This window comes from Podarcis muralis, chromosome 4, assembly GCF_964188315.1.
Source record: "Podarcis muralis chromosome 4, rPodMur119.hap1.1, whole genome shotgun sequence".
NCBI lineage: Eukaryota > Metazoa > Chordata > Lepidosauria > Squamata > Lacertidae > Podarcis > Podarcis muralis.
The window spans coordinates 97,282,030-97,300,470 of NC_135658.1; the positions used below are offsets into that span (position 1 = coordinate 97,282,030).

At 42.8% G+C, this 18,441-nt stretch overlaps 1 protein-coding gene across 15 annotated transcripts in view; it reads right to left on the reverse strand.

Moving 5' to 3' along the window:
• LMO7 (LIM domain 7) overlaps positions 1–18,441 on the reverse strand; it is a 149,847-nt gene that overhangs the window by 81,657 nt on the left and 49,749 nt on the right. For 14 of the 15 annotated variants that reach the window (XM_077927752.1, XM_077927758.1, XM_077927760.1 and 11 more), the window contains exons 3-4: positions 17,594–17,664; positions 14,635–14,704 (exon numbers count right to left, since the gene is read on the reverse strand). In XM_077927752.1, coding sequence (XP_077783878.1) covers positions 14,635–14,704; positions 17,594–17,664 — 141 coding nt within the window. The remainder of the gene's footprint in view (positions 1–14,634; positions 14,705–17,593; positions 17,665–18,441) is intronic. The other variant, XM_077927761.1, reaches the window with a different exon arrangement.

Here is an 18,441-nt window from a genome sequence, read left to right on the forward strand (position 1 = left end):
CCCGTCATCCAAAGTGGCCAAAGAATTTCTACTCGTACATTCCAAAAGATACCTAGTAAAAATAGCACCCAGGAAGGGAAACAGAACGCAAATATACATGTCTATGATTGTGACATAAGCAATCCAAAGCTTTTAAAGTGCCTGCTCTTCGGCTAGGAGCTTCAAGAATAGTGTAATGGGAGGAAAGAGATATCTGAAAGCAATAGCAAGGGAGAACTTCCAGTGAAATATACCAACAGTGTCAACCCTTCCTATGAAAAATGGCACATACTGTTGTTTCATCCACCATCACTCTGGTTAAAAATGGAATTGCTGTGTAGGATCATTAAGGGGCAACATCAAGAGTCACCAATCTTTTTGGATTTTGAGGCAGCGCTGGGGGCACCAGTCACAAAACATCTGCCAAGGGTGGCATGGCATAACACAAAATTAGAAAAAGTACAATTGCAGTGAAGTTTTCCCATAATTTTTTCTTCATATGAGAAAAGGTTTAACCTGTTGAATTTCTGCCTAGGAAATGAGACAGATGCAGGAAAAGTGTACTAGAAGGGATGTGAAAACAGCAGCTCTTGGGGGCCACAGGGATTCCTGTAGCCTTGGTGTCCAAATGTCTCACCATTTGCAGCTCTGATTACCTTCACTAGGTTTAATAAATAGGTAAAGCTACAGATTGGCTTTAAAAAATAGTTCAAAATCTGGGGCTCTGAGTTGGCAACCTCTGGGCTAGACCCTTAGGTGTTAATAACTCAGGGTTTAATGATTTAACACAAATAATACTAGATACTCAGGATTTTACTTAGCAGCACTCGATATTTGATTTCACATTCATTTCGCCTCATTGGAGCAGTGTATTCTTCAATATATTTGCATCATTTGCCCGATTACTAAGTGGCAACTGGGAAGTTAACTGAGCGCCTTGATCAACAACCCTGAATTCTTTTACTTTGCACCAATCTAGTCTATAATCCGCTAGAACCTTGTACTACAGTTACTGACTGGGGTGCAGCTGCACTGGGCCCAGTACTGGTAAGGGAACCACAACCCAACTTCATGGGTTTTTAACCCTTATAAAACCAACTTCTTTTAGCCAATGAGCAATGTCAGAGCTGTGAGTGATGAATGCTACAGATAACTTTAAATGATCTAGGAATCTGTTTCTCCAAGCAATGGAAAGGGGCTTCATTCTGAAGCTGCGCCCATTCCTAGCCCCAATTTCCCCTGGTACAGAGGTGAATATTGTCCAATAAAATAATTGATCAATGTGTAGTTACGGCCTGGCAATAGCACACCCACCTGAAAGAAAAGGCAGCAACAAAGACAAGACCTCCTGCTCTAACACAGGATTAATTTCATGCCCTCATGTGGCGACCACACAGGGTCCCCAGACGTTTCACCGTCTATTGATCCCTGTGCCACCACTTTATTTCTCGCTGCCACCACCCAGGCCCTACCTGGTACAATACTGAGTCCAGTCAGGGTTAAATTGGAACATAAACTTCTGTTTATTTATTGCAGTTTAACAAGCGTGTGGTTTCATAAACGGTATCAGTCAATTACAATCATGGGGTGCCTATCCAGACCTATACCGTATTTTTTGCACCATAACACTCACTTTTTTCCTCCTAGAAAGTAAAGGGAAATGTCTGTGCGTGTTATGGAGGGAATGCCTACAGGTGGCATGCCTACGGATTTTCCTCCTCTAAAAACTACGTGCATGTTATGGTTGGGTGCGTGTTATATAGCGAAAAATACGGTAACTTCCGCTACCTGCTCTCACTCCCTAAACCACCTCTCAGATATTTACTTGTCTTCCTAGCCCCTAACTGTTCCTGACTCAGCTTATTTTGCTACACTAACTCAACCTCCCCACAGACTCTATCCCAATTCATTCCCACTCCAACCAACCTCCCAACGTACTCTTCCCTTCACCCCTCCCAGAGCTGGTTTTATAGTCCCTCTGACTCCACCCCCCTGGGTTCTGATTGGGTAACTTGTTTAACTAATTCACCTCCAGCACTCTCATATGTTAATGTCACACCCCAGCTGCCCCCCCCCCCGAATTACTCTGCTTTGAACTTATAAAATCAAATAAAATGTAAATAAAAACCATCATTATAATACCATATGTTTGGGGGAGAGAGGGGGAGAAATGGCTGTGGTGGGTAAATCATGGGTTACATCATTTGTGCAAAGCAGCTCAGTGTTGCTATACTAATAATGTTTTGCCGGCTCAGGGTGGGGCCCTAAATGTATATGACAACCTTGCAGTGCAGACCGATGTTGCCATCAAGTCTCTTGGCATATTGGGACTTCCCCCTCCCTCCCTCTTTCTCTCTCTCTTTCTTTCTTTCTTTCTTTCTTTCTTTCTTTCTTTCTTTGGAAAATGCAACTGCAAATGCAGCATGTGATTAACTTATTTCCTCCCATGGGGGGTGAGGGAGGAGAATGGATGTATTCTTGCAGTGGGCTGTTCCTGATCATATAAACACAAAAAGGGGTATTCATGTCAAAGACTCAAGTCCCTTTTGTTAACAAAAAAGAAGGGGTTGGGGAATGAGCAGTTGTCTGACCTGTGCAGATAACACTGCTGTAGTTATCAGGAGGAGGATGAATAACCACAACAATGCTTTACAATTATACTGCTTACTTTTTAACAGTTTACTCTTGAATTTACCCAAGTATGGGCATCTGAATCTTGCTATAAATATTAAATGCCTTTTGATCTCCCGCCGCACCCGCTCAGCCCCAACCACGATGTGAAATACCGTGCCTGATCTTCCACTGAGTGTGATATTGCCAGCCTAAGATCAAACTGAGGAAAGACATACAGTAAGGGTGCAGAATCTCTGGCTGTTTTCCACAAGCCATGCCCACCTGCCTCAAACTTGATGTCATACATCATGTGTGGGGCAGGGGGAGGTGCAGTTGCCAGAATACAATCAGGAGCCTGAAAAGTATGTCTTTGGCTTATCACCCATCAGCTAAACTGGATGTGCTAGCATGTTCCCTGCAGGAACTCACTTGTGCAGCCAGCGCCTGCGGAAAGTAGACTTCAGCATTACCACCCATCAGCTGATGGGCGGTAGAGCCAAGCCAGCTGGATCGGCTGCATGAGCAAGTCACTTTAAAGCACCAAAAAAGGCCTCAAGCACTCAATCATAGTGATGCCAGACCCTGCCCACATGTCAAGTTTGGCCTACAAGGCTAGGATCTCATAATGATCTGGCGTGTGGAGCCCAAAAGGCTCACTACCCCTGACTTAGTGTAACCTACCTGGTTTGCAACTCATGAAACTTGAGTTCTTTGAATGGCTTAGAGTTGGCACTTGGGGAGAACAGTGCTCTTCTAGCTCTAACAGCCAGGTGGTAGGCAGAGATAGAATGGGTTAAAGTATTTTGTACTACGGAACTATAATTGAGAAAAGCCTCACCTGTTCACATTCTTATTGCTTGTGAGAGGTTTATCTTTGAGGCCCTGTGAAAGATGACATGTATTTGCATATAATGCAAAACCTATGCAAAATTGTGCTTTCTTCTGGTTTTCACCTTTAAAGCCCTATGCGGCCTAGGACCCACGTACCTATGGGGCCGCCTCTCCTGGTATGCCCCACGGTGGACCTTAAGGTCCACAAATGACAACATTTTGGAGGTCCCAGGTTGCAAAGTGGTTAGATTTCTCTCAACTAGGACCAGGGCCTTTTCAGTACTGACCCCGACTTGCTGGAACGCTCTGTCACAAGAGACTAGGGGCCTGCGGGATTTGATATCTTTCCGCAGGGCCTGCAAGACAGAGCTGTTCCGCCTGGCCTTTGGTTTGGACTCGGTCTGACCCTTATGTTTCCCTCCCCTTATGGTCTTGATTTATCGGCTACTTTAAAATGAGGCTGCATTTTAAATTGCATTTTAACCTGTATTTTAAATTGTGTTTCCCTCCCCCCTCTCTTTCCCCCCTATTATGTTTTTACTGTGATTTTATTGGTGTTAGCTGCCCTGAGCCAAGCTCTGGCTGGGGAAGGCGGGGTATAAATAAAATTTATTATTATTTATTATTTTTATTATTAAATTGGGTGAAGGGGCTGATCCGCATGCAGTCTACTAAGCCCATAAAATCCTGCTGGTAAAGAGGAGACTGAGAGGAGATATTATAGCCCTCTTCAAGCTTGTTTTCATCTGCTCCAGAGGCTAGGACCCAAACCGATGGATTCAAGTTGCAAGAAGGGAGATTCTGACTAAACAACAGGAAGAACTTTCTGACAGTAAGAGCTGTTCGACAGTGGAACACACTTCCACAAAAGGTGGCAGACTCTCCTTCCTTGGAGGTTTTTAAGCAGAGGTTGGGTGGCCTTCTCATGTATGATCTAGTTGAGATTCCTGCATTGCAGGGGGTTGGACTAGATGTCCCTCGGGGTCCCTCCCAACTCTAGGATTCTGTGCACACAGAGCTACTACTGTCACCTATTCCCCACAATATTTCGAGATATCCCTCCATGGTTTTGCTACATTGTTAATGCTGACTCCCCAACACACAGAATTATTATTTACCAAGACCTACAATTTCACTCTTGTGTGCTTGTATAATTGCATATATGGCTGCCAAAAGCTGTATTTCTCCACCCATTCCAATTATTGAATTGCAGAGTCCAGAAAAGAAGGGCACAAGCGGATGAAGGGGGATTATTCCAGCAGCCAGATTTACCCATGATAGGCTCCTTGTGATTTTAAGAGAAAAGTTATCCTTCAAATTATGGGACAACTTGTTTTGATTCTATCCAAGTATGCACTGGTTACATTAAAACCAACTTAAATCCTCAAGAGAGAGCGTAGATCTATTATGTAGGAAACAAAGTTTAAAACCCTTGGCTTCCTGTTAATTCTATCTGGGCAGAACCCTCCCAGCTCTTCAGTATATTTGCTTTCTTTATTGTTTAAACAAATACTTATGAGGGGAGTCATACGTTCTCCTTACGTAACAAATATAAATTCCAGCATGCACACCCCAAAGTACCAACACTGCATTATTCGGCTGGGACAAACAGCTTCTACGTAGTATCAGAAATACAAGTTATGGCACATCTTTAACATTCAACCAGAGAGGCGGGGTGGGTGGGTGGGAGGTTAGGTTTGAAGAGGAAGCCTAAACTAAATTAGAACACTTAGTTTATGATGCAAAAACTACAGGAGTTTCTCCAGGCCATAGGAAGATTCAATCTTCCAACACATATTTTGGACTGTTTTCTACCATTATTTACATGCCTGCCACTCCGGTTTATGTACTATTCAAACCAGTGTTACGCAAGCAAAACCAGAATTAGATTTAATGAGTATGAATTAATTAGCGTGAAATATATGCACAGAGTCTAGGAGTCCAAAGGTTGGTGTTAGATATACACACATCCTTACTCAATGACTTTCAGTGTTTATTTTGACCACCTTAAGTTGCATTAGAAAGATTTTTGTTTAATTCCTTTAATACCTCACAAAACTTAAACAGCAAGGGAACGTAAGGGATTGGGCATACCAAGAGCTACGTAAGTAGAATCTAATGAATCATGACATTGTAAGAACATTGTATTACTATACCCATCAGTATTAGAAGCGAATATGCCAATTCAAATATTTAGTAACAAAGTCCGTATTTATCAGTGAATGTGAAACAGCAAAGACCACTCCACCTTCTAAGACAAATTCTAAAAACCATAGTTTATAAGTACATTAACACTCTCAACTTTTCATTTAAAAAAAATCAAACTCATGTGCCTCAAAGTTTTCTAAGTTATGAACTGTTGTCCACAGTTATGTAGAATCCCCCACTGCCCCAGAATTTTGGCATCCCTTCCTTTTAAAACATTTCACTCACATAACACAACACACACATCTTTTTTCTACTCTTGGCTGAGTGAAGGACCTAAACACGAGCTTCAATAGCAAATCAGAAGGGTCTAGCAATATTTATGTTAAGACTGGAGATTCAAAAAGATAAAGCAAAAAAGGGTGCTTAAACAGCTACATTCACACATGATGCTAAACCATGGTTTAACATTGCAAAGAAAAGCAGGAAAGAGCTACCTCCCCTCTCCTTCATTGTCACAAGGATGCCTTTGGCAGAGTTTAAGGATACCCAGATTAGCACTACAGTTAAACCAGGTTCTCTTGTTTGTTTGTTTGTTTGTTTGTTTGTTTGTTTGTTTGTTTGTTTGTTTGTTTAAACAAGCTAGCTTCATAACCTATGATTTGAAGTTGGCTTGTTAAGTAACTGGCCAGAATTAATTTTACAACACAATGTTTGGTTTTTGTATAACAAGGCAGGTTTCATGGAAAGCAAGATTAACTCTACCAATGTCCCTGCTTCTAGCTGTACAAGAGGACTGAGGAACCAAAGCATCTTTTAGTGTCCCATGTGAATTTTAAAAATCCCATCTTCAATTGATTTTTATTATTATTCTGTTTTGTTTTCAGCAGACAACCTGAAATCTGTAATCTACAGTGCGCCCGGTTAATTTTACATATTGCATAAGATCTCAAAGCTGATCTCAGATTCCAATAGCCAAAAGTATTTGCACTGGAATATTTACAGAGCAATCCTATGGAGGCTGAGAAGGGGGAAGAATTCCTTTGAGGCAAAACCACCAGTTCGAAAACCCTGCCAGCTTATGCCAGTCAAGGCAGAAGAAGGGGGCATGGGGAGGGCTTGTTCATTTTTCTCCTGCCACAAATGACTGCAGTGGGAGGGGAGAGAGTAAACCACACCAGCTTCCAGCCAAGGTTTGGTTTGAAGGGAGAGAACAAGGCATAAGCCTGAGTTCAGAAGTCATGGCAAGCCAGACACTGGCTTGTTTCCCCAATGATGTGGGAACAGGAGTGGGAAAAGCCACACAGCAATAGGTTCTGCCCATCATGCTGCTCACTCAAGTTAAACCAAGGTTTGTTTCTAACTATGTTTCAATGTGATGTGCAAACGAGGGTGCCGGTACTAATTTCATAAGAGAAAGCTGCCCAGGACGGAGCTGCCCAGCATACTAGGCGACTGGGCTTATAAGACGAACCCCCAAATTGCAGCTGCCAATTTGGGGGGTTGTCTAATACGCCCAGTTGCCTAATACGCCGGAATCTATAGTACTTTATTTACACAATGGGCCCCACGTGATTGGCTAATTCCAGGATTCCCCTGTAGGCCAATCAGGTTGCAGATTCACTTCCACCTGGAGCTGGATTGGGTGGCTCCTGTGGACCAATCAGACTGCTGCATTCTGGACCCTATTGTTCTAGGACCAATCAGACTGCTGCATTCTGAATCCTATTGTTCTAGGACCAATCAGACTGCTGCATTCTGAATCCTATTGTTCTAGGACCAATCAGACTGCTGCATTTTGGATCCTATTCAACTCAGTACATAACACAGTTCTAGAAACAGAAACTCTCCCAACTTCCTATCACAACTCTCTTTGCAATTCACTTTCCTGCAAGATCTCCAAAGTGTTTTTGTGCATACCCAACAGTACAAAAACTAGTTTATGCTTTTCCAAGTTGTTACACTATGTCATTATCTTCAATCAAGTGTACAGTTCCTATTAATTTGCTTTCAAAATAATGCTTATATGCACGAGTTAACTCCCCCCCCCCACCCCTAGTCTATACTTTCCCTACCTGTCCTTATTACCGATGAGCCAAAACTGGTGTGTGTGGATTTCACATAAATCAGTGCCCCCCCCCCACAAAGGACACTGTCCACTTTTTGCTCTTTTTACAGGTCGTAATCAGATTGGTATTCTTGCCTTTCTATGCTGTTCTGGTGAGCAGTTTTCTGCCAGCACACCATGCGAAGACAAATGTTTCTGCCCAGTTGCTTTGTGGGCAAGAGGCCAATAGTCATTCCTCTCCCCCTTCAAGAGCTGTGACTTTCGTATACAGCTACACATGATTGGCTCCATACTGGCATGGTCCCAATTGGCTGGAATCAGAAAGTGAAGCAATTGCCCTAATTATAAAGAAGGGGCACTGGTGCAGTGCTGTAGTAGGTTACAACCAGGACACAGACAGATGCAACAAGGAAGTGTATAGTAGCAGCAGTGGCTACTAACACCCCACCTTTTCTGCAAGGGACTCATGGTGGTGTAAATACAGACCTCCTCCTTCCCATGTCATCCTCATAACAGCTCTGTGAGGAAGTTCAGGCTGAGAGTGAGGGGCTGGCCTTTAAAAGCACACCTTGTGCACCAAAAACTTTCAGTGGTTAAAAAAAAAATGCAGGGGAAGACTAAGTCTTAACAGTGTTTCCTTTTTGAAATTGCTGCCTAAAATAAAATAAAAAACCTTCATTCATTAGAAAGTATGTTCAGTCTAGAGGCGAGTCTCAGAAAGGGCATTAGAAACAAAGGAGAATTTCCTGGACCAAAAAAATCCACCTGCAGAAAACAGGGATTAGGGCAGTTTATATGTTTCGAACATCAACTAATATTTCTGTGGCAGCATAACTCAACTTTTCACAATGGCCATGCCCCAAATTTTACAGCAGATGTGGACTAAAACAAAGCGATCATTTTCAAACATTGGAGCACATAATAAATGTTAAGTCTAAGGAAGAAAATAAAAATTTCTCATGATTTGGAATTACCTGAACTACTGCCACTTTTGTATTTTGTGTGTGTGTGTGTGTGTGTGTGTGTGTGTGTGTGTGTGTGTTTACCTCCCTTCAACTCCTATGGATCATAAATAATCAAAATTGTGAGGGATACTTCCAGACTACAATCTCAAGATCTACAGAGTTATAAAATGAGCTTTTTCATACATAGGGCATTTATCATGTTGGGCCATAAAAGCTTATGCATTCTACAATTACAGTGGTACCTTGTTTTGCAATCCGTTCCGGAGCCCTGGTCGCTGGCCGAAAATGATGCTGGGCAAAGTGCCACGTCTGCGCAAGTGCACGGAGCGATTTGTGCTTCTGCACATGTGGCAAACCTGGAAGTAACCCGTTCCAGTACTTCCGGGTTTGCTGTGGACGTTCGATGGAATGGACGCTTGACGAGGTGGACACTAGACGAGGTACCACTGTAATTCAGTTCCATGCTTGGAGGTGCATGTAGTTAACCAAGTCAGAGCTGCACATTGGTACTCACACCCCGTTTATTAGAAACAACACAACAAATAGCTGGATTTGGTTTTTGCATTCAGAGGGCAAAAAGCCTTTGTGACTATTCATCACACATGCATTAGAATTACTAATTATCGTTATGGCGCATGGAGAGAAACAGGCGGCTGGTCACATGAGTGGGAAGTCCAGAATTCCCAGACACTAATCTCAGCTGACTGTGACATTCCATCTATGTAAAAAGGAGAAGGACCAAAGTTGCTTTTCTCCAGGCTGCACTAAAGATTTATGCAACTTCGATTGAAACTAACTAGACCACTGTGTGGTAGAAAGTTTAGCAGTGCACATATTTTTTTACCTGAGCAAAGGGGAGGCCAGGGGAGCCTGCATGTAGAGTGTGCAACTAAACTGTAACTCTCCTCCCACATTTTCTGCCTTCTTTTGCAGCCAGCTTCCCCTAATCTGTTGCATCTAAAGCCAGCAGAGATATTGCAAAAGTATAATTTATAAACTCAAAATCTACCTCTCTTTCTCTTGCACACTCACAAACTGTAAGTCAAATCACATTTCTACTACTGTAGACACAGTTATAGTATTCGGGATGGAAGACCTCATGTGAAGGCAAAGTCCAGCACTTCAAACCAATATAAAATAGGGAGTACCGTAAATCTCAAAGGTCAGACAGTACATTTAAATCTTTACACTGTCTTTAAAAAGTAGCTCACGATGACAACATCACAAAGCCAACAGCTTTCATGTCTGGGGCACACTTTCACACTGTGCATAGCTCTTTGCCCATCCACATGATTAAAAATGGAGAATTACACAAACCAAGCATACAAAGCATATAAAGGACACATAATTCCTCCTTTACTTGGTGCTGAACTGGGCACAAACATTTTATATAGTGAAGAGGGATGAACAGCATTTCATATTAAGTTACATATCAGGGGAATCGGCTTTACTCATCGGGCAAAGGGAGCCACATGCTTCTTTCACCAATTCAGCCACTTACTTACTATTCCCTAATGACCCTTGGCAAACCTGCTTTTGATCTGGCTTCAGCTGCCTCTCTCAGTTACAGGGGCTGCACAGCTGACAAATACAGAAAGATTGATCCCTGGGCCAAGTGAACACACTGCAGGAAACAGAAACACCCCCTTCCATCAGATGGAAGGATTTGGGAGAAAGACCTGCAAACCTTAGGTACCACTTGCCAAGATGAAAGTTCCCTCCCAGTCTGATTTAAGGAAAGGTACTAAAGATCAGAAGGTCGGTGGTTCGAATCCCCACAACGGGGTGAGCTCCCGTTGCTCGGTCCCTGCTCCTGCCCACCTAGCAGTTTGAAAACATGTCAAAGTGCAAGTAGATAAATAGGTACCACTCCAGTGGGCTGGTAAACGGTGTTTCCGTGTGCTGCTCTGGTTCTCCAGAAACGGCTTAGTCATTCTGGCCACATGACCCGGAAGCTGTACGCTGGCTCCTTCAGCCAATAAAGTGAGATGAGCGCCGCCGAGGGAGCCGGCGTACAGCTTCCAGGTCATGTGGCCAGCATGACTAAGCCACTTCTGGCGAACCAGAACAGCACACGGAAATGCTGCTTACCTCCCCGCCGGAGTGGTACCTATTTATCTACTTGCACTTTGACATGCTTTCAAGCTGCTAGGTTGGCAGGAGGTGGGACCGAACAACGGGAGCTCACCCTGTCATGGGGATTTGAATCGCCAACCTTCTGATTGGCAAGCCCTAGGCTCTGTGGTTTAGACCACAGCACCACCTGCGTCCCTTTAGCAGGCCTTAGTTTTTAATAACAAAAGTTTGTAATATGACCTAAGAATGCCAGAATATGGCATTAGGAGAAGACAACTTTATGGAGATATTGGCAACTACGAATGCCTGAATATATACAAGGCTACCACCTATGATTCCCTTAGTTTCTCTAGAGGGTCTCAGGTGCAAGGTAAAGGATTTCAATGTGAACTGAAGTAGAGCAGTTTAACTCTCAAGGTATCATATTATCTGAAAACATAACAGGTGCAGAGATTCATTTGAAGCTTGGAGGTTTCTTTCAGTCCATTAAACCTTTTCTGCATTTGCTTCCTGTGAAAAGGCTGCTACAGATACTTGCTTTTATCACTATAAACTTCAGAACACACATCACTCTGTAGAACGGCACAGTCTTCTGCAGTATGTGCTTCTGTTGACACTTGGTAGTTTTGTTAACAGAGGGGAAGGTTGACAAACAGCAGTGATGGCACATCACACAAACACTCACTTGTCAAACCAGAGTTGGAGAAGAAATACAGGCTAAAAGTTGCCTGAATCTAGACAGCTGCCCAGGAAGTGTAAAGGGCAGGGCAAATGTTGCACATTCCTCATCCGCCCATTGCCAGGGTTGCCAACGCATTGCCTCCTACACTGAAGCCAGGAGTACATTTACTAAGAATTCAGCTTGAAAACATTGCCCTGATGCTCAAAAATGCTACACCCACTAGAAACTATTTGCTCTGGCTTAACTGGTTTGTGGTTCAGACCTGCTGTGGCTCCAGCTGCAATTCCAGCATTAAGCAGGAAACACAATACAGAACAATCTCTTAACAGGGCAGGCAAAAGTATGCTTACCCTTTATGGCATCAATGACCTTTGAACGCCTTAGCTCCGCTGCTGTGTTTAATCATCCACAAATACCATTTGTTGACTTGTTTGTGCTTCCACGGCGAACATTATCCCCAACAGCTCAGGACACACCCACATTCAGCAAGTGTGCACAATAGCACTACAGAGGAAAGTTCATGTAAAGTTTTCAACTGTCTAGCACAGGGACAGAAAACCCTTCCTGTTGTAAAGGACCATGCTGCCATTTATAAATTTGTTTGTGGGCTGCATGGAACATATACTGCACTAACAAAACACTCAGAGATACAAGCTTCAGCACATACAGTATAGAGAAAAGAAAATATGTACAGCAGGGGGTGGGAGGAGACATCTCAGTCGCAGGAGCCAAATATGGCCCCATTTGATCTTCAGGACATTCCCCCATCACACACAGCCAGCCCATAATACTTCCCTCACTGGCAACCCACCCACCTTTCAGCTGGTTGGATTGTGTCTTTGAATTTTGATAATGCATCTTGTTGGGATGGAAGATAGAGAGATGTGTGCAGAAACTAGACACACAGTGATACAGAGGTAATTCATTGCTCGGTTCATTTTTGCCTGCTCATGGGCACTTGCCCAGAAGAAGTGTGGCCCTTGCATTGCCCTCACTCCTGATGTATACGGACATATGCTTACATTTTTCCTCTGCTTGTCAATTCTATACAATGCTAAGTCACAGCAGACTATCTATCCAACCAAGCTGGGACTGTGTGTACTTGTGTAGCTAACTAACACAATCACAATGCTTGTTTTGCTGCAGAAGTTTGGTTCCATGCCCTCATAAATTATTGTGGGGTTTTTTTAATGGCAAGGACTACTTCCTTCACCTGCGAGGGGCTTTTACTTTGCCCTAGATATGCATACTTCAGAACATATTATCTGTCTTTTAGTTTAGCTTCCTTGAGCGCCACCCCACCCCAGCAACACACTCTTAGTTTTCCTATGAAAATGCTTGCTTCACAAGTCGATTCGCATCTTATTTGCAGCTTAAGAAGCCCAGCTTTCGCTGCATGCTTTTTTTTATGTAAAGAGCATCACACAGATGGAATTTGCTAATTGGAATGCTGCCCTTCCTGCAGTACACAATGCCCGATTCAAAACGTTCAATCGCTCCCCAAACATTTTCAAGAGAAATAACATTCAAATGCGCTTAGTGACGAACAGTACTGTGAAGAATGCTATGGGTTCTGTTCTAAAAATAATCCTACCTACCATGCCCAACGCGGGACGCGGGTGGCGCTGTGGGTAAAACCTCAGCGCCTAGGACTTGCCGATCGTCAGGTCGGCGGTTCGAATCCCCGCGGCGGGGTGCGCTCCCATCGTTCGGTCCCAGCGCCTGCCAACCTAGCAGTTCGAATGCACCCCCGGGTGCAAGTAGATAAATAGGGACCGCTTAGCAGCGGGAAGGTAAACGGCATTTCCGTGTGCTGCGCTGGCTCGCCAGATGCAGCTTGTCACGCTGGCCACGTGACCCGGAAGTGTCTGCGGACAGCGCTGGCTCCCGGCCTCTAGAGTGAGATGAGCGCACAACCCTAGAGTCTGGCAAGACTGGCCCGTATGGGCAGGGGTACCTTTACCTTTACCTTACCATGCCCAAGGCATTAAAATACTACTTCACCTGAGGGAACTCACCTCTTCTTTGTTTTGTTTTAAAAATAATTTATTACCTATAAACATTTTGGTCAGCAACTCACGTTCCAACTGGTGAGATATTTTTAACACATCTAAAAAGGCTGGCTATCAACACCTCCCTTCTCCCAAACATCTTCCAGTAGGTGAAGAGCTGTGTCTTGGTACAGCCCCTCTCATTATACAACACGGATGCTCACCTTAAGATACCAAGGCTTCTGATCCACGCCCCCCCCCCCCCCCGGTACTGCACTTATGCCATCAGCAATAAAGTTGCTCTCTAGTTCGCCTCATCTTCTGAGGACCACGCTAGATGCTGCATAGACATCTATGATGGATCTGCCCCAACATGCTTTTCTTTGGTAAGCAGCAGCCATAGGGAATGAGCATTTGGATAACAGCTACACAGATTGGATGAGGAGCAATTTTACCCTTTCTTCAGTGGTAATCTGCCATAAAATGTCTATTTTGGTTCAGTATCACTCTTCCTGCTATGGAAGGGTTAAATGTTGACTCACTGCGCAAGGGAATGTGGTGTAAAAATATATTTACCTGTATCCCCCAGGGGGGAAATAGCTAATGTGTCCAACACAGGAAGTGTGAAGAGCCCCTAGACCTGAAGTTGCTTATCCCTATTAAAAATACATTTTCTGTTTCAAATGGTGCAATGAAACAAACTAATCTGCTGTTTCAAAATATAATTCATTTGCTTAGCAACGGCAGGAGAGTTTGTTAAATTTAAATGAATACCATCATTGGAGGAAAGATAGGGGATTATGGTAGGAGTGAATAAAACACTAGATAAGTTACTTTAAAACTTGACCCAGATGTTGCATATGGAGGCAGGAAGTAAAGAGAGAGATACGACTATCCTTTTAAAGGCAACATTAGTAATGCTTAGTAATTGTGTTGGTATGAAGAATGAGATGAAACCCAATTCAAGGAAAATATTGCTGTACATTACTAGGCTTGGCATAGCTTTACCAATATCAATACATTAAGAACATGTTGTGAACATCTAGTAAGTCTATACTGTAACATGCAAACAACAAGGGGGGAGCCAGATGTTGTTGGACTACAATTCCCATCATCCCTGACCTCCTGCCATACTGGGGCTGATGGGAGGGCACACAATGGCCAGTACTGCACCCAAACCTTATATTAATATCACCTCTAAAAATCCAATTTGCCAATGCTAATTTGAATAAACAAAATCCAGAAAGCAAAACTGACAATGCAAAAATATTATTTACGACTTACCAGACCAGCTATTGGTGTTGACAGACGATTAATCTTTCTAATGATGCCAGGTTTGATCTTGTTAATTAGACTAGAAAAGAATGAGAGTTAACCAGGTTTTATAATGCAATTTTACTCTAGGGCTAAACATAAGCATTAAAATTACAAAGTACTGCTCCTCTCATTTAAATTATACGAATCAATTAAACAGGTGACAACTGCCTTTGCCTCAGCTTTTCTACTGATAAAAAATATAACATATGCATGTGTACACGTATGTATCAAAAGACTTGGAAATGTAAAACAAACAAACAAAAATCTTTAAGCATGGGAAAATACATACTAAACAAATACAATGTACGGTAGTTACACAAAATATTGCTGTTCGTACCATGAAGCTGCATGCATAGACAAGAATCTTTTCTGTTTTGTTTTGTGCAACCTGCTATTTAAAAAAAAAGTTGTTTCAAACTTTCTACCTTCAGGGAACCCTTGGATTTACCCGCCAAGGAATCCCTCCTGTGCATTGCGAGAGTTTGGGAGTGTCTTAGAGCTGATGGTTCACAAGAACTGCTGGCCAGGCCTTTTGCTTGCCTCACCACAGCTTCAACTGCACAGAGAATGCAACTATCACATTGTAAGAAGAGACTAGTGAAAGGGACGAGCGGGGTTGTCTTTTAGAGAGGCTTATGCACCATTTTCAATTTTGGGAATTCATGAATTTCAATTCATTGGGAATAGCCTCTAATAAGCTTCTGGGGAACTCTTGTGCTCCTCATTTAGAAAAGTTGTACTGACCAAGCAAGGACCAGTTCCCTTACTCAGACAGAACAAAAGCAAACACCACCCATGTAAGATAAGACTACACTTTGCTACGAAGAAGAGGGGGGAAAGTATTAGTCATCACTCCCATCATTACTACAGAGAAGGACAAACAGATGTGACTTGGGACAAAGTTGTTCAGTACCCTCTTGTAGCATATGCATCACAGCCAATTTACACAACTGGGAGATTCATCATACACTTAAAAAGCAGGTCCAACTAGAGCACTGACCAGTTCAGCATACGAAACTGGAGCTGAAATGAACGCTGGGCTTAGTCCAGCTGGCAGCAGCTACAGTTACACAGTGTTATGTGAACAGGCAGCACCCAAGTCTCCCCAAAGCAGATTTTTAACAAGGTAGAACTCAATCAATACTCTGCCTCCAGTTTTGACAGTCCTAACAGAGTGGTTCACACAGGCAAGTAGCTCACAACTGCTTACTTGCCAAGGTTTTGTGGACTAACTCTACTGAAAGGCGTTAAGATAAATCACACATGCATGTCATCACTTGATGTGATGGTTGTCAGGTGGTGAGCTGTATGTGTGAACCAGCCCCACCAAGAATGAGGCATGGACTCCAAAGGTCTTAATTTAGGAAGATTCATTATGACAAAGTTGAAAAATTGCCTATAAATACAGTATCTGAAGCAAAATAAAACTTCAGAAACAGTAACAGCTCTGTCTCCCACAAGCCTGGTAGCCTAGATCACCGTAATTGAAGGTCTTCCATTTATATACAACAGCATGCCAACAGGTAAAAACATTTTTTTCTCAGTTCGCTCACAAATACTTGAGAATAAGTGGAGGGGAGAACATAAAGTGAATGATCTATAAACCCTAACCATAGAATTAAACAAGTTGCAGCAGTGCAGCTTTGCATTCTCAGAAAGAATTTCATTTCTAGAGGCTGCCATCCAAGATCTTTCTTGATTGCAAGTGGGTGCTCATTAGTATGAACGAAGGGAAGCTTCAAAAACGGGGGCAGTCCCATCTGCCAAATGCCAGATATTTTCACATTTCTATTGCCAAATATGACAAAAGCACTTAGGAAAATATATCTTTGAAAAGGGTACCTGGTAGGAGTTTTAAACCTTTCCAAAAACCACAACTACTTATTAAACATGTGGCAGAGGAAGAGAGGGAGAAGCACCATGCTGATGTTTCAAAAGGTTGGGGCACTGGGAGAATAGTACCATAACACTCCCAAATACTGACACTTTTGGGGTATCCTTTTGCTAGATAATATGTAAGAGAAGCCAGGAAGAGAAAGCTCCCTCTCCTCAGATGATTGAGGAATTTAACTGTAAATAGACTTTCAACAGAAACTGACCTGTGTGAATCTGGCTAATGTACAGGTAAGAACTTGGAGTTCTCCACTGACGAACACACTTTCCAAATGTTCCAAAACAGTTCTCAGTTTTTTAAAATATATATATATTTAAAATGCATATTTTGAGAGAAAATACAAATGAATGCTCATGTGTATTTCTTTCTCTTACCACGTCACAACTTATGTTGGAATTGGGGTGGTATGGACATATGGGGAAACACATGACACATATTGCATGTGATATGTATCATGTGATACATATTGAAAAACACACCAGCACCTTCCAGATGTTGTTGGATGCCCATCAGCCCCAGCCAATATGACCAATGGCCAGGGATTATGAGAGATGCAGCCCATCAACATCTGGACGACCACAGGCTCCCAACTTCTGAACTAAATTATCCTCAGAATTGGTGCTAATGAAACTGACCTTCTCTGCAGATTTTTTTGGCATCAATTGGCTGAAGAGGAGGACTGTGTCACATTATGCATGGGAATAATAGAAGTGGGTAGATTTATACCAAATTTGCCTCTGTTGAAGGTGGTTAATGTTTAGTTTTATATGCATCAAACAAAGTATAGAAGAGAAATGCATTAAATAAAACACCCAAGAGCGCACACAATTATATTTTCAGTTGCAATTAAACATTTTTCATGTTGGCCATGGGGTGTGCAAGGCATCCTGGAAGACAAAGCAAAATACTAAGAAGTCTTGTAAGCCTGAGAAGGGCAGAACTGCTTCTGCTGTTGCACTCATCAATAGATGATCAACAGCTTTAAAAAGCTTTACAGATAAATGCTAGCCTTTTCTTGTCAAAAATACTTACTCACACAGGAGGACTCCATTTTCCAAAGCAGCACGGAAGTCGTTCTTTCCAAAACTTTTCCCAGTAGCTGCCTAGAAAGAAAACATAACATAAGCTGTCTTTTCAGAAAATGGGAAACAAGAGAATGCAGCCCTTTTAGATGTATACATAGGATGTTATTTCTCAAGTCTGCAGTTTTACTCAGCATGGTGAAAAACCTCCCCGGCCCCCTTATCCTGGTGAGTGTGACAAGTTCCAATCTCCCTCCCAAGTTTGGACATAGAGAAGGGGCAGAAGAAGATCCACACTTTTGTGCTCAGTAGGCCTGAAAAGCACACAGGAGCTGCAAATATGATCTCTACCCTTCCCTAGTTCACCTAGGAAGAGACATTGACCCCAACTTCACACTGATTTTTGTAGGTTTGTAGTAATGTCGGGGCAACCACAGGTTTTGAGTTGACTGTCAGCATCCCTAATGATTATTCATACTTAGGAATGCAAGACTATGCTATCTTTTAATGAGGGCACAGGTGACATTCTATCAGGGAAATGGCCCCAATAACAAATTTGCTACATTCTTAAGGTGTTTTACTTCAAGGGCCTGAAAGTTTGTTCAAAACTACGTCTACCATACTGTGTCTCTATTCGCACTTTTATTTTATTGGAAGCAGGGACAGGGCACACACCTCAGCTTCATAACCTGCAGGTTCCCATTGTATTTCATTCCTGCAACTTTCATTAAACATACAGGGTTAAAGGGTAAAGGTAAAGGGACCCCTGACTGTTAAGTCCAGTTGTGAACAACTTTGGGGTTGTGGCGCTCATCTCGCTTTACTGGCCAAGGGAGCCGACGTTTGTCTGCAGTTTTT